The sequence below is a fragment of the Chelmon rostratus genome, chromosome 5 (genome assembly GCF_017976325.1).
Source record: "Chelmon rostratus isolate fCheRos1 chromosome 5, fCheRos1.pri, whole genome shotgun sequence".
NCBI classification, from domain to species: domain Eukaryota; kingdom Metazoa; phylum Chordata; class Actinopteri; order Chaetodontiformes; family Chaetodontidae; genus Chelmon; species Chelmon rostratus.
This window is the reverse complement of record NC_055662.1, coordinates 17,861,399-17,876,493: the sequence shown is the minus strand read 5'-3', so window position 1 is coordinate 17,876,493 and position 15,095 is coordinate 17,861,399. Positions and strand designations below refer to the sequence as shown.

The following is a 15,095-nucleotide window of genomic DNA, read 5'->3' as shown; positions in this document are numbered from 1 at the left end:
AGGAAGTCCGAACCAGAGGCATTCAGGAAACAAACTTTTTTTTATTTCGAAGAAGAGCGAGACGTGAGAAATGGGAAGAACGACAGAGACAGAGACTTCTGGGAACAGAAGACAGAAATAAATGGAGAATGAGAGAGATTTTCATCACAAGAGTGCTGTGATGAAAAGCAGGTTTTTTTTTTGTTTATGTCAGTTTATTGATTTGTCGCCCTTCCATCAATAATTCTATAAAAACTGAAACGTGCCATTCGGATTAAAGCATCTAACTGAATTACTTCTATTCAGTTCATCTGTTTGAGCGACAGCGTTCAGGTGCACATGCTTGTGTTTTTACTTTTTCACATCTTTTTTCTCAGCTGAATGAAGGAAACAGGCACAGGCTGCACTGCCCTCATAATATGAGGCTACAAAATCAGCGCGTTTCATTGTTGCAACGACTTGATGCGTCAGTGTTTAGATTAAACGTTTGAAGGGACGTTACGATATTACTTTCTGTCACGACTAATTGATCATTTGTTTTGCATTGGGCTGATTTTGCAAGATACACCTGAATGTGGTGCAAAATAACTGAGGATAGTTTTAATGGAAGAAGGTCGACTACGATGTCACATTAATGTTGTTGATGTCAAACTGCTACTGCAGCCTGTTTTTAAAGTGTTGCGATGAAACGACTGAGATGTTTGCTTCTAAAATTGTTCCCACTTGCATTGTCAGTGTGCTCAAAACCGTTTATTAAAGGCTGAAAAACACTGATGTCATCGGTGAATGTAGCACGTTACTGCACATAGCGACCATTAGATTAAACAGCTTCGGAAGTAACATTTCATTCGGGCTGCGACTAGTGATTATTTTCATTATCAATTAAACTGACAGTAATTTTTTCACATTTTCTCAAATAATCATATAAAATGTCAGAAATACTGAAACATTGTTAATGGTTGCCCTTTTAGTTCAGAATGAGGTTCAAACTGTGATCGGTAACAATAAAATGTAGAAAAGTCGAGGTTGAAGCTGGACAATATGCAACCTTAGTCAGGATACAACATATCAGGAGAAGAGATGAATGAATGGCCTAATGCTCATATAACATATCTGTATGTATCTGTGTGTGTTTGTGTGTGCAGGGGCCCCGGACCCCACGGCAGGAGCCAGCGTGGACGATGAGAACTGCTGGCATCTGGACGAGGAGCAGGTCCAGGAGCAAGTCAAGCTCTTCCTGTCCCAGGGAGGTTACCACGGCTCGGGCAAGCAACTCAACCTGCTCTTCAGCAAGGTTAGGAGGCAGCAGCATTCATTCATCCACATACAGAACATAGCAACACACATACAACGCATGCCAACGCCAGCCGCGGCCACAAGCACATACTTCATGCTGCCTGTGCAGGTTCCTCCCTCTCCCTTTAGGCGCCCTTGTCTATCTCCGACATACGCAGTCTCACCCCGATCCTTCCTTCTGCATCCTACTAATGAACGTCCTCTCCCTCTCTGTAGTGCGCTTGCATTATTTTCTATTCCCTCACGAGTAGAGGCCGTCTCTGTTCGAAGCAATCCCAGACAAAACAACTTACGTATATCGGCACATACATTAAAAGGCGCGCTGCCTCTGAGCCAGAGCTAATTGCAGAAAGGAAATGCAACGAGAGAGGAAGAGGTGTAGAAAGAGGAAGAGCTTGCACTGTGTGCTGCTCTGTACCCGCAATTAAACGATTACATGAGAGGTGTGCGGTTCTCTCTGTTGCCTGGTATTACAGCGGCACAGCCAGGCCAGCATTAATGTGTTGTGCGCTATGTAAAGACTGCAAGCCAAGGCCATTATCATCCACCCTGCCCGGCTTTTAGAATGTCTCCCGGCTTCATGCTCTTTGATGACTGTTATATCCTTCTCAGCACACACACCCACTGACAGCCATATATACGCTTGTCCACTCGCACAATGGCGTGGAGAGTCACGTTGAGCTGCCCTCGAATGACAAACACGCGCGCACTTTGCGTGCTTTTGTGCGCACACCTCCATGAATCTTACAGGATCAAAGAATCACTGTTTTCATGGCTTTTCACCGAGAAATACCCAGAGTTTTTAAGAGAAGCAGGTCGTTTTAAACCAGTGTTTACCTGGATTTTATATCCCCACCCACCCTAGAGCGGTTGTGTTTCCTGCTGCTGGAAGATGCTGACCACTGTAGTTTACTTAAAACGAGTCCCTCTTGCGATCACGTTTGCTCTGAGAGAAAGTGAAGAGAAAAGAAGGAGAAAACTCTGCTGCTGGTTATGCACCTGAGATGAATAAATGAAAAGTTTAAACCTCTTAACGGTTGTTTTATAAATAGTCTTTTGTAAAAGCAGTTCTCCACACAGATTTTTGTATTATTTGAATTAATTCTTTTTTTTAAATCAGGTTTTCTTTCTTTTAATGTTTGCAACAAAACGCTGACAAATGTCTGGATCTTTATTCCAAACAGAATGAGGCAACTGAAAATATTAAGCCTTAAAGAACAAGGTAGCTCTCTGTGTTGTGTGTAAGTAAATGGATTTTCTTCGCGACCTCTGGTTTTGAAGAATATTTCTTCAGTGAAGCTGCATGAATTTAGTCTGAATGGCACTCCAAATTCCAAGTTGAGATTTGAAAAAAAATAAAAGAAAGGAAAAAAAAAAAAAGCAAGGACAGGTGTCTTAAGTACTTACAACAACATCTGAGAGCAGGCAAGGACGGTACTGATTTGAGCAAACATTAATAGTTTCGGTTACATGCTCTCAGTTTTGCTAGTTTGTGCCACTTACAGGCAAACATGATTTGACGCAGGCCTGTTAGTAATAGAAGACCGCTGCCCAGTCTGACCTGTCCACAGACATTCAGTAACTGTCAAATAGATAGAACTACAGCAAATGTAAATATGGGCCAGTCCTCTTTAAAGCATGCCAGTCAAAAACTGTGAGAAAGTGCCATCTGAGGTGTGTAAAGAACCGTGTTTGCACATAAGCAGAAAGACACAGTCTGCAGTCATCTTAAAATAAACTGTACGTGGACGTAATAGTAAATAATAGAGATGTTCAAATTAGACTCGCTGGCTTGTCAAAAAGTAAGAAAACAGTCGTAATTGTGCACAGTTTAATCTATGAGGTTAAACATCATCTGAAAAATGATTGCATTGATCATAAGGGCCGTTTAATCATCTTCCTCAATAACCAAATTGTGTTTTAAGTGCTGCTGAAATGTGTCGCACTTTGCGCCGTGCATTGTGAATGCTGCACACTATCCTACAATTTAAATGTGCACATTAATAAAATGATACTGACTGGTATTTCTGGTGCCGAATAGCGGGGGTAGCAACGTTTAATCGACTGGCCGATTGATAAATAACCATAGAAATCTAATGAGGAACATCGAAAAGCAGAAGAGCACTGCAGTCCAGTGTAGCTCTGTGTGTCTTTGTAAGTGGAGAGAACTGTTTTGTGTTTCATCCGTCCTGTATGTATCTGTTTGTAGAAGCTACACGCACGTGTGGGTGCATATGTAACCGTCCTCCCTGTCTCCTCCTCTCTCCTTCTGTAGGTGAGGGAGATGCTGAAGATGCGTGACTCCAACGGAGCGAGGATGTTAACACTGATCACAGAGCAGTTCATGGCCGACCCTCGGCTGGCGCTGTGGAGACAGCAGGGCACCACCATGACCGACAAGTACAGACAGCTCTGGGACGAGCTAGGTGAGGGGGAAAAACACACCACACACACACACACACACACACACACACACAGATATCTCACACCCAGTATGCACAGGCACGGACAGATTTAGCGAGGTGGTCGATCGAGCCCAGACGTCGACACACAGGTACACGCACGCATATTTCTATCCCCTGCATGTTTATTTGTCCTTTGTGTTCAAGACAGCCCACACAGACACACACTCCCAGACACACGCGCTCGTCGCTGACAGCACCGTCTCTCCCTCTCACTGTGAACGCAAGTTTGGCAGCTCAGCAAGAGCGTCTTTGTGAATTACAGGCCGTTTAATGCGGCACATCGCGCCTCATCAAAACCCCGAATATTATGACCTCCGTACTGTTTTCAAACGCTTCACATTATATATTTAGTTGATGTGACGGAGTGCTGCTCGCCATGCCGTCATCTGGTTTGATAGAGTGTGTAGTTCTTTTGACAGATGTACTGTACCTACAGCAAAACGCTTCCTCGCAAAACCACAAACCCAACGAGCCCGTCACCAGGACAGCAGTCCTGTTGTCTCCTGTCTTTGTTGTTTTCCCTCTAATGTCTCGGTTGATGTCGCTGCTGCCGCTGCTGCCGCTGCCGTTGATGATGATGTTCTTTTTCTCCCTTTGGTCTTGTTCTGCACTTTGTGAGGACAGCGCAGTGATCTCATCTGTTTCAATCCCACGTATTTTTGGAAGTGTGTGCATGGTCTCTTTGAAGTCCACACTTCAAACCCTTCTTCCCAAGTCCTTATCACTCCCCCTGATGTGTGGTGAATGCTGCCTCTCGGCGCCGCTCTCTCTCCTCCTCTCTCCCTCTCTCTCTCTCTCGCTCTCTCCCCCTCTTTTGTCTTTCTCCTCTTTGAGCCGCAGCTACTCCTCTCCTCCAGACACAAAGCCATGCCTCATTCACTTGTCCTCACCCATGTCTCCTCGTCCAAATCATCTCCGCTCCCATTTCATTTCCCTTTTTTCTGCTCTCCTTCTGTTCTGCACCTTTTGTATTCTTTTTCTTTCTTCATGTTCTGTCTCTGTCCTTGTCTTCGTCCTTCCTCTCAAACTCTCTCCGCCTTTACACGCATATGCACAGCACAATCACACACACACACAATCACACACACACACCCCCACTGTAGAGTCTACATATCTCCAGCAGTCTTGAGAGTAAAATCCCTGAATGTGCTTGCATCCCCAGAGACGTAGCCACTTTTCATATTCTGTTTGTTCCAATTTACTCCAAAATGATGTGTGTGCAGTCAGCATTGCCTCGGGACTAGTTAAGTTCTCTGTTTTCACAGACTTTTGTATTCCAGTGCAAGATGGCGGCAGCATACAAAATGTGCACTAAAAGAGAAGAAACAATGTTATGAATGCTGCACATCTTCGAAAACTGCCTCCAGCTCTCGGTCTAGCATGATGACTGTATTTAGGAGTTTTTTAAACCTTGCTCTCTACCTGCATTGTGCGACTCACTGCTCCCGTCATTTGCACACATCAGGAAACGGGGCACCTGACTGAAGTGCGTTTGTGTGTGTGTGTGTGTGTGTGTGTGTCTGTGCGTGTGTGTCCAGGTGCCCTGTGGATGTGCATCGTACTGAACCCTCACTGCAAACCAGAGCAGAAGTCATCGTGGCTGCGCCAGCTGCGCAGATGGAACAGCGTGGACGTCTGCCCCTGGGAGGACGGTAACCACGGCAACGAGCTGCCCAACCTCACCCACTCACTGCCTCAGGGTGCCCATGGCAACCAAGGTGAGAGATTGACAAGTTTTGTGTGTCTGTCAATTTACATAAAACATATTTACTTTCTAATCTCTGAGTTGTGAAGGTGAGAGGTTCTGCAGTACATGTGGTATTTGTAAACAACGTGAGTAAAGTCTGTGTCTCACACACACGTGGAACATTACTGTTCATCCGAAGCATCAGTCAGGGTTCGTACAAAGTCTGGAAAGTTTGGAAAATGCTGCTGTGTTTTCAAGATGAGGAATATTGAAGGTTTAATCTGCACGATCACTCATGGAAACCAATAATCTTTTAATATTTGAAATGAAAATTTGTTTGTTGCCTCCTGGTGTTGAAATTGGTGTTAAACGTTAAATAATCATGATCAAAACATACAGTTAAATCTTAATATAAACATCTAGTTAAATGAACAGTATACATTGATTGCTGTGGGTATTAAGACATTCTTTAAACTTTATTTTTCACAATTGTATTTATAGTAATAATTTAGATGTGAAACGAAAGCCTTTGTAAGTCTAGAAAGTTTTTATTTAGGTACCTTGAAAGTGCTTAAAAAGTGCTTGAATTTTCCTCCTGCAAAGCTGTACAAACCCTGATCATGCTGCATGTGTTTGTTTTCCTTTTGCTTCACTAAACCTGATCAAAAAAAAAAAACAAAAAAACAATCAACCTGTTGGAAGCGATTTTTTTTCCCTGTGCAGTTTAGCTGAAAACAGTGGCTCTCTCGCTGAAAACGCCCCAGCAGATTTTTGTACAGAGTAGAAGCTGGTACAGGCTGCCAATCTTGTCAGCAGTGTAGGTGATGGTTATGTTTGTTTATAGTAATTATGCTAATGTACCAAAAATTACCATGTTATTAATAGTTATTAAAATGCAAGGGCTTTTAAGACAAAAAAGGCAACCCAGCAGCCGGGTCCTTCGGCCTTGCCTGCCGTCTTCTCGCCACGTGAAGCCGATGAAGTCCTCTCACACCTCCTCCTCACTTCTCCACCTCTTCCTTCTGCAGAGATGCGCCCCCACAGGACTGTATTCACACGGGCCATCGAGGCCTGCGACCTGCACTGGCAGGACCGACACCTCCAGCACATTATCGCCAGTGACCTCTATGCCAACTACTGTTACCATGACAACCAGGAGGGCTCCCTCTTTGACTCACGCGGCTGGCCCTTGTGGCATGGTGAGTGTATGTGTATGTAGGTGGATGTGTGAGCGCGTGTGTCAGATTAGTTATTTATACGCACTGAGTTGGACTGAGAATGCACAGCAGCCAATGGGAGAATACTTGTTTTTTTTCCCTCAGAACACGTCCCAACGGCCTGTGCCAGGGTGGATGCCCTGCGTTCACACGGCTACCCAAGAGAAGCCCTCCGGCTGGCCATTGCGGTGGTGAACACGTTACGACGGCAACAGCAGAGGCAACTGGAGCACTTCCGCCGGCACAAGAAAGGTGGAGCTAGTTTTTATTGCACAGGTTTTACTGTCAGAATACAATTTTGCAAGCAAACCATTCTCACAAATTATACACACAAACACCACCATCCCACATCCATCCCATAGATAGATACCTTATAATATCAACGGGAAAGAAAAGAGTGGATAGAGGAGAGAAGGAGAAAATTCTCCAGACTCCTCCAGCTGTGAAGCTTGTTTTTAAATCATCAACTTTTGGAAGCTGGAGTAATTAATAACCACTAGCAAAGAGACCAAATGTTGGAATAACCTCAGTTTTCCGGTTTATTTTGCGTGCATTGCCCTCATCACTTCATTGTCATTTTCCTAGTGCAGGTCATTTCATAGCAGTTTTTGCAGGGGGAAATTCAAAGTACATGATTGTGGTTAACTGTGTCTTTATCTGCTCTGTCTTATCTCAGAGTTGCTCCATAAAGGCCACACCTCCATAACCAACATGGAGGGCTGGGTGGGCCACCCCCTGGATCCCATCGGCACCCTGTTCAGCACCCTGACAGAGTCAGGACGAGTGGGAGAGGAGGGCTCGAACACCTGCTTAGACCTCTCAGGTGCTGCTGCCTGGCATCCCAAACTCAAACACATATATAGTTGAATATCGCTTTGCTTCTGTGGCAGCGTGCGACACAATGAAGACAGCCAACACACGTCCCAGAAGATCATACTGTTTATCTTGTGTATGCCTTCTTAGTGCCACATACTTTGCATATGATATGTATGAGCATATGCTGCATAATAACATACTGTATACATGGGTAACATAACTACCACTTACAAAACAGTATAAAAAAAGTATAGCATTATACAAAATAGGCTATAATCATGAAAGTACACAAAACATTTGTATATTTATGCTTTATATAGATGTTTATAAAATTAAGATTTTCAGCATGCTGTGCATCATTTTCAGGGATTGATTTTTACTTGGCAAGATACGTATATTATGCTCACATGCCGGCCTTGCTGACAACAGCAGAGTAATTTTTAGTCTTTGTAGCCGCATAATAAATATTTTTCATTTCTTGACTTACATTCGATTGCAGATGTTAGAAAGCATAGTTCAGATTGACCTTCAGTCTCTTTGTCTTGTCTTATCAAGCCTCCTCTCATGTTCTCTTCTCCTCCGCTCCTCGATCGCTCTGTCCCTCATTGCCTCCTCTGCTCACAGAAATAGCTCTCTCCTCTGAGGTAGAGGAGCGAACAGAGGAATGCTCCTGAGGCGTTGATCTTTATTTTGGATGGTCGCTGGGTTCAGGCCTCTACTGTGTGACTGACACAGTGGTTTTCCATAGGAGACAGGCTCATCTAGTGTCCAAAAACCTCAGAGAATAACACAGACATGGAGCACCGCTTTATGCCAACTCAGTTCCTTCGTTTCATCTCCCTTCCTTCTCGTCTTACCCTCTATTTTCTCTCCCCTCCTCTTCCTCGCAGACTGCTCCAGTGTCGTAAGCCGAGCAGAGCTCCAGCGAATGCCTGTGCAGCGACTGCTAGGAGACGGCGAATCGTACGTGGCGCTGGCGGTGGAGACGGCTCTGATCGGCTTAGGCCAGCAGCGGGTGATGCCCGACGGGCTGTACGCTCAAGAGAAGGTGTGTCGCAACGAAGAGCAGCTATTGGCCAAGCTGCAGGAAGTGGAACTGGATGACTCTCTGGTCAAAATCTTCCGCAAACAGGCCGTCTTTCTGCTAGAGGGTGAGAGCACTAACCATTAATATTTCACCCTTTTTGTCCTTTTATTTCCCTACGTCTCCCAGCGGTCTCCACACATACAGACACACATATATGGACATACCTCCTCTCTTTCTTTCCTCTTACTCCCACACACCAAGAACCTACACATTCTTGTTAAAACAGGAAAAAACACATTGGACTCCGTCTCACTATTTATTATCCTTTCATTTTGTGGTGCAAATAGAGGCTGAGCTGCCCTGGGCCAGACCAAAATGAGCTCTTTACACAGTAACACCAGGGGCATTGTGTCAGCACACACATGCGTGCACACACAACAGTGTGTACATTTACAGGACTGGAGCTGGAGCAGAATGAGGTTTGGTTATGGGAAAGGCAGGAGGAGGAGGAGGAAGGGAGGGGGGGGGGGGGCACATCCTGACGGGGCCCTGCCCAGTCAAACTCCCCTCAAGTCTCCACCCAAACCCCAGCCCTGCCTCGGCCCCCGGCGCGACCACCCACCTCTGGCTCCGTTACTAATAGAGCACCAGGCTCCGAGGCCGCTGCGGCCCCTGGAGGCTGCAGCCGCGCCACTGTGTGATGTGGTCTGTGGCTTAGGAGCCTGTTGGGGTTTAAAATAACCCACCAGAGACGAGGGGAAGTGCGGGAAGAGATGGGGGTAGGGAAGGGAGAGAGCGCGAGGCCAAGTCTGCACACACGACCATATGGCTTCTTGACGTCACAGTTTGTTTTAATGCCGCGTGGCTTTGCCTCTTCCTGGGTGGGAGGGATGGTCCAGATAAGTCTTTCGTCAGTGTGCTGCAGAAAAGGCACAACTCAGTATACAGCACAATAGAATTTCACTTGTTTTTTGATGTCTATTTATACTGTATATACCATAAATTCCAATGCCACACCATAACATTTATTGTCCCGACGAGACAGATTTATGTTTTATGAATTTGTTCCACGTCTTTGTTCCATCACTACAAACCGCCTTTTTCATGTGTGTGTTGTTTTCTGTGTTTTTCTTTGCGCAGCTGGTCCGTACTCCGGCCTTGGAGAGATCGTCCACAGAGAGAGTGTTCCCATGCACACCTTCGCCCGCTATCTCTTTACCTCTCTCCTACCTCACGACGCTGAACTGGCGTACAAAATTGCACTGAGAGCCATGCGGTAGGTCTCTCTTAAGTGCGTGTGTGTGTGTGTGTGTGTGTGTGTGTGTGTGCGTGCATGCGTGCTTGTGTGTGTTTTGTTGTAGTGATGTCAAAACCTTGTAAATCAAATTTTATTGATTTTCATTTGTAGAATTAAATGCAGATCCTTGGATTTAAGAAAATCCACCCGAGTTTGGGCTAATGGAGCCTTTTAAAACAATACAATGGAAAACTCTTAAATAGAGGGTGGCCACTCGCAAAATATGTCTGTTTTTCTAAAGCAGAGACCGAAAACCTTATTGTAGATCTGTCCAGACTTATTGGAATCACCTGACTGGAAGTGGACTTTGCTTTGCTTATTTCGTACCTTTTGCAGTCAAGCTCACAGCTTTCATATTTTCCAGAATCCAACCTGAAAACCTGTAGAAATGTTTGATATTGTATGTTTGTCTCCAACTGATGTAACTAAGCTAAACATTACAAGATAATGTGTCGCGGTCTCTCCTTTTGTGTGCACACTAGTCCGTTAAAGTCCGTCCGAATCGTGGTTATTATCAGAGGATTTCAGAGATACAGGGCCGGTATAAATGTAGAGCGTTTTGTCTGTGTTTATTTGGGGGTCTGTCCTGGGTCTGACTGTGTGTTTTCCATGTGATCTCTCTATATTAAGCTCCTGTGTGTATTCATCTGTGGACAATGTGTACATGTGTATGTGTGTTAATCAGTCTGCGCTGCTGTGTTTTGATGTTGTGACTAGTGGGAGCTGGATCAGTGAATATTAATTACATTAATGAGAGTGTAATTAGTGTGGCTGTAATGAGGAGGAGGCACACACACACACACACACACACACGCAGGGCCAGCAGGGAGAGGGCAGTGTGGAGAAGATGTTTGTTGTGTTTCTACAAAGCTAGGCTTCTTGGAGTCCATCTCTGAAAAACTGGCAAACTGAATGGATGAGAAGTGAGTTTTTCCTGGCTTGCGCCATTATGTGTCACAGCCGGACAAACAGAGAACAAAAGGACAACAAACACATCATTCACACTTTCCTGCATTCGACCAGTTAGGCGGCGTCAGGAATTGAAATAACGTGCTCACTGAACCAAAACAACACGGTTGGCTTTCTCATTGAGGGGCCGCGTGGCCTCAAGGTTGCGCCTCCCAACAGCTGAGTGTCCCCTCCTTGCCTCTAAACACACGTCCCAGACCTGTTTTCCCTGAGTCAGCCCCTCCCCTCCCTCCCTCACTACTTCCCGTCACCTTGCCCGTTTCCTCCCCTCACCTCCTCCATCCTCACTCCTGTGGTGTGAAACCGGCGATTTAGAATAATATGGCCACTTATGGGTGCTCCTGGGAGCCAGGGGTGTCTACTCAGCACATAATGAATGTGTGTAATGTAGCGTAGTGTAATATGATAGCATATACCTCCCTGCTCCCACGGGACGGCGGACAGTTAAATATAGAGGAGGAGGTAAAGGAACCAGGGCTATTTTAATGGACCCATTATAACACTATCATTGATACAGCGAGAGAGAGCGAGAAAGTCTATCTCTCTCGCTAGACTACACACACACACACAAACTTTTCTGCTTTCCGCTTGCTTTCTCTGTTTGCCTTCTCCTTCACAGAGCTGCTCTTAAACCAGCGTTTTATTCCCTCTTCCAGCACGGGAAAAGTTAGACTGCCTCCATACGCGAATGCATATCCACTAGATGTAGCGGCGTGTTTTAAAGCGTGTGCATGTGTGTGTTTATGCACTGTGCATGAGGTTAATTAAAGCGTGCGAGAGCAGCATATGCCGTGCGGTGGCTTGGTGTGAGCGGCCAACACAAAAACAGTGGAGCTGCCTACTGGTTCACAGGCTGCCCAGAATGCGACTGCAGCCACAGAAGAAGAGGCTCGCTGCCTCTCCAGAGACTGTCCTTATCGCAACTCTTTGGAAGCCAAAGAGACAAGTCCCAGCCGCCTGTTATCATATGAGATTTCCATATGAGATACCAATCTTCCAATGCTAATGAATCTAGATCCTTGCCGTAATCCACAACCTTTGATCCTCTGCATAATCCATAATCTCGGAATAAATAGCGCTGCCTATAAAGCTGTGTACTCCTGCACAGAAATTATTTTTTAATATTTTCATTGTTTTATTATGCAAATGTTTATATGAAAATTGCAGACTTCACGTTAAGATGCAGGGAATGCATAGTTGCAATAGTGGAGGAAATCTTTTAATTACTTACCTTAGCCGTGCCGCACTGTAAAAATACTCCTGCATTCGGAATTTTAAGTAAAGGCTCATGCATTTTGGCAAGAAAATGTACTTAGAGTATCAAAAGTAAAAGTAGTCATAATGGCCCCTGAGAGTGATTCCGAGTTACATTATTGAATCACTATTTCTGATGCGTTGTGCAAGTGTGTGTAGCTGCATATTTTCGTGTGTGTTCATGTTTCACCTGGGTGATTGCTTACGCCTCTGAGTTAGAGAAAAATCTTGCAACCTTTGGTGCTTATAACACTCGTTCCCCCATTGTAAAGCTAAAGAAATGCGCAGAGGTCAAGCTAAAAATAAACCTGTTTTCCTCGATTACTGAGAAGTCTGTAATTTTGAGATTTTCACCTGACAGCGGAGGCATTTTCATGAGGTACTTGCTGCGTGGAAAACAAGGCCTCACCCAAAGCAGACGTCATTTCAAGCGTCCGAGGCACTTAAGAGGGGCGAACTGAAATGTGGGTTTACGTTTCGGGTCGTGTATGACTCAATCCCCCCGTCAGGCATTGTGGAGGTTTCCAAACTTGAGTTTGTGTATAGAGTGGAGGTCTTCCAGCGGATGTGACACTTGGTTGATAGAGAAGTGCTTGATTGATTATGAAAGTGAAGGGTGTTTACAGTCAGAGGGGGGAAAGAAGCATGAGGTAGAGGGGTCAGTAGTCATGGTGATGCTGACCAGAAACCCAGCGGGCCTCAGGATTTAGGTAAAACCTTGCTGGACTGCTTTTTATCAACGTCTTTGTTCTTCTCCTCCACTTCTTCTGCGGCTTGCTCTTCGCATATGTTGACTTCAGCGTGTTAATGTGCAATTCAGTGTGCATGCTATAGTTACTGTTCCATAAATAATCCTCCCAATGCACCGAAGCTGCGGCCGCAAGTTGTTGCAACCGCTGTGTCTGCTCGTTATGAGGCATCTGTCCTCCGTGGCCCCTCGCAGACGCCCTGCGCCCCATCGCCCTTGAATATTTGTGTAGCGGGAAGCATTGCTGTGTCCCTCTCAGATGTGACAGGGTGCTACAGTGCCACAGGACCCGTTTGACACCAAAGCTGCCCCCTCGCTGCCTCACGCAGGGATTGATTGCCTCTTCCAGCTCACTCTGTTGGTGTTTTATATACCTTTGATAATGCACGTTTATATCCAGCCGTGGCGGCGCTGTGAAGAAATATGAGTTTAATTTGATGTTTTAAGCGCACTTGACATTGAGTTGAGAGTTCGCATAATGCTACTGCACAGAGACGATCGCGCTCGTGGCCGGCGCACACCGTTTTGCAGGTGCTCCATGAGAGCGCACACGTAGCTGGGAGGATACTGTACTTGGGCTCGGATTGAATGCTTCAGAGCGCCCCATTAGGATTTTTTTCATCATTTATTTTTTCTGTTTGCTTCCCATGGAACAATAGCCCAGTATGGATTTTCCTCCCAACATTTTCAGGAGGTTATTTTTCAGCAGGCCAGGCCTCTCAAGCTCCTATCCAATGGAGGCCTCTGGGTCTCTGGTGAAAACCAAACAAAGACAGGAATGTTGATGAGGCCTCCATCTTTACCCAGGGCTCTTTTTTTTTTTTTTTTTTTGCTTTGCTACACCCCAGGAATCTTCCAGAAGGCCCCAGTGTGGTGGAAGCTTTTAGCAGCTCTTTAGATGTGTGTGGAGTGAACGCGGCTGTTGCTAGGGCTTCCAAACTTCCCCGTTTTACACCAAGTGTCAGCGTTCACACTCGCACGCATCTCGACTGGGTTTTTGTCACCTCCTCTCTCGCTGGGACGAGCCTCGCTTGTGCCCTCGTGGGCAAAAAAAAAAGAACAAGAAAAAAGAAAAAAAAACCCACGATGACGAAGAGGCTGTTTTTGTACATGCCTTCACTCAGGTGGCAACAGTATCACATGGACTTTGCTCTGAAATTGAAACTGGCATTTAGCATCACATTGCTTTTACCGGGCTGCTTTGATGTGTTTTCAAAAGGGCAGGTGTGTGCGCGCCTGTCTGAGCGTGTGTGCGCGCGCGTGTGCTGGCTCTTTTCATTCATGTGTGTCGGTATTTGTTTGATGTGTGTCCAGCCTTACAGGGCTGGAAGGTGAATTCCTTAATTTCCCCGTGGACTCAATTAGCTTTGTGATTGGCTGAGAGAAGGCCAGGTTGTGCTGTCTTCTGAAGGAAAGAAGACCTTTGAAACTGAGGTGGGAGCGGAGGGAAGGGAAGTGAAGCAGAATAGGAGATGAGCCGGCCACAGTGGTAATGGTGGTGGTGCTGGTGGTTCTGGAGAAGACTTGGCCCTGTCAGTGTTATTATAATGAGAGAGAAGCTGGTGGAGCTCCTTCATCCGCTAGCAGGTGCTGCACAGCTCTGACTTCATTATGACCAATTAGAGTGAAGAAAATACTAATTATACCTTGGTTTCTAGGTGATTAAATACAAGGTTGGAAGTAAATTGCAGGGATAGGCTAACTGTAATCCCCCTGTGATCACTAAAGTCATTTTCATTTTGAAGTCACTTTCAGACCATCATAATGAAGACTTTTTCAGTCTGTACAGTATTTCTGTCTGTCTGCTTGTTACTGTGTGAAGACAGAAGTAAGTTCGCTGTGATTTTGATGATTCGTGGACCTTTGGTGTCTCTCTTTGATGATCATTCTCTCCATTTCTTCTTTTTCTGGTTAATCTACATGTAAAATAGTTCATTATTTGAAGCGTTCTAAAACACGATCAAGTTTTGGATTATGTGTTTCGATTGAAGTGAATTTAATTAAGCTGCAGAAAAGTGGCGCCTGGATCTCATTTTCTGTGTCCGTTTCTCCGTCAGGTTGCCGGTGTTGGAGTCGACGGCCTCGTCCGGTGACCTGTCACGACCCCACCACATTGTGTCCGTGGTGCCCAACCGCTACCCGCGCTGGTTCACCCTGAGCCACATAGAGTCTCAGCAGTGTGAGCTGGCCTCCACCATGCTCACTGCTGCCAAAGGTGCAGACATATTCACAAAACACACACGTTGCACACAGAAAAAGCCAGACGCTGCTAACTTGATGTTAGTGAGTTAGTATATAGAACGAGTGCAGCAGTAAAGCGAAAGCATCCCTGTGTTCGAA

At 45.5% G+C, this 15,095-nt stretch overlaps 1 protein-coding gene across 1 annotated transcript in view; it reads left to right on the top strand.

The window, feature by feature from the left end:
• LOC121606361 (zinc finger SWIM domain-containing protein 6) overlaps window positions 1–15,095 on the top strand; it is a 45,361-nt gene that overhangs the window by 24,839 nt on the left and 5,427 nt on the right. The window contains exons 3-11 of the mRNA XM_041936629.1: window positions 1,125–1,273; window positions 3,551–3,701; window positions 5,279–5,458; window positions 6,456–6,626; window positions 6,750–6,896; window positions 7,321–7,467; window positions 8,351–8,611; window positions 9,628–9,763; window positions 14,813–14,970. Of these exons, the coding sequence (XP_041792563.1) occupies window positions 1,125–1,273; window positions 3,551–3,701; window positions 5,279–5,458; window positions 6,456–6,626; window positions 6,750–6,896; window positions 7,321–7,467; window positions 8,351–8,611; window positions 9,628–9,763; window positions 14,813–14,970 (1,500 nt within the window). The remainder of the gene's footprint in view (window positions 1–1,124; window positions 1,274–3,550; window positions 3,702–5,278; window positions 5,459–6,455; window positions 6,627–6,749; window positions 6,897–7,320; window positions 7,468–8,350; window positions 8,612–9,627; window positions 9,764–14,812; window positions 14,971–15,095) is intronic.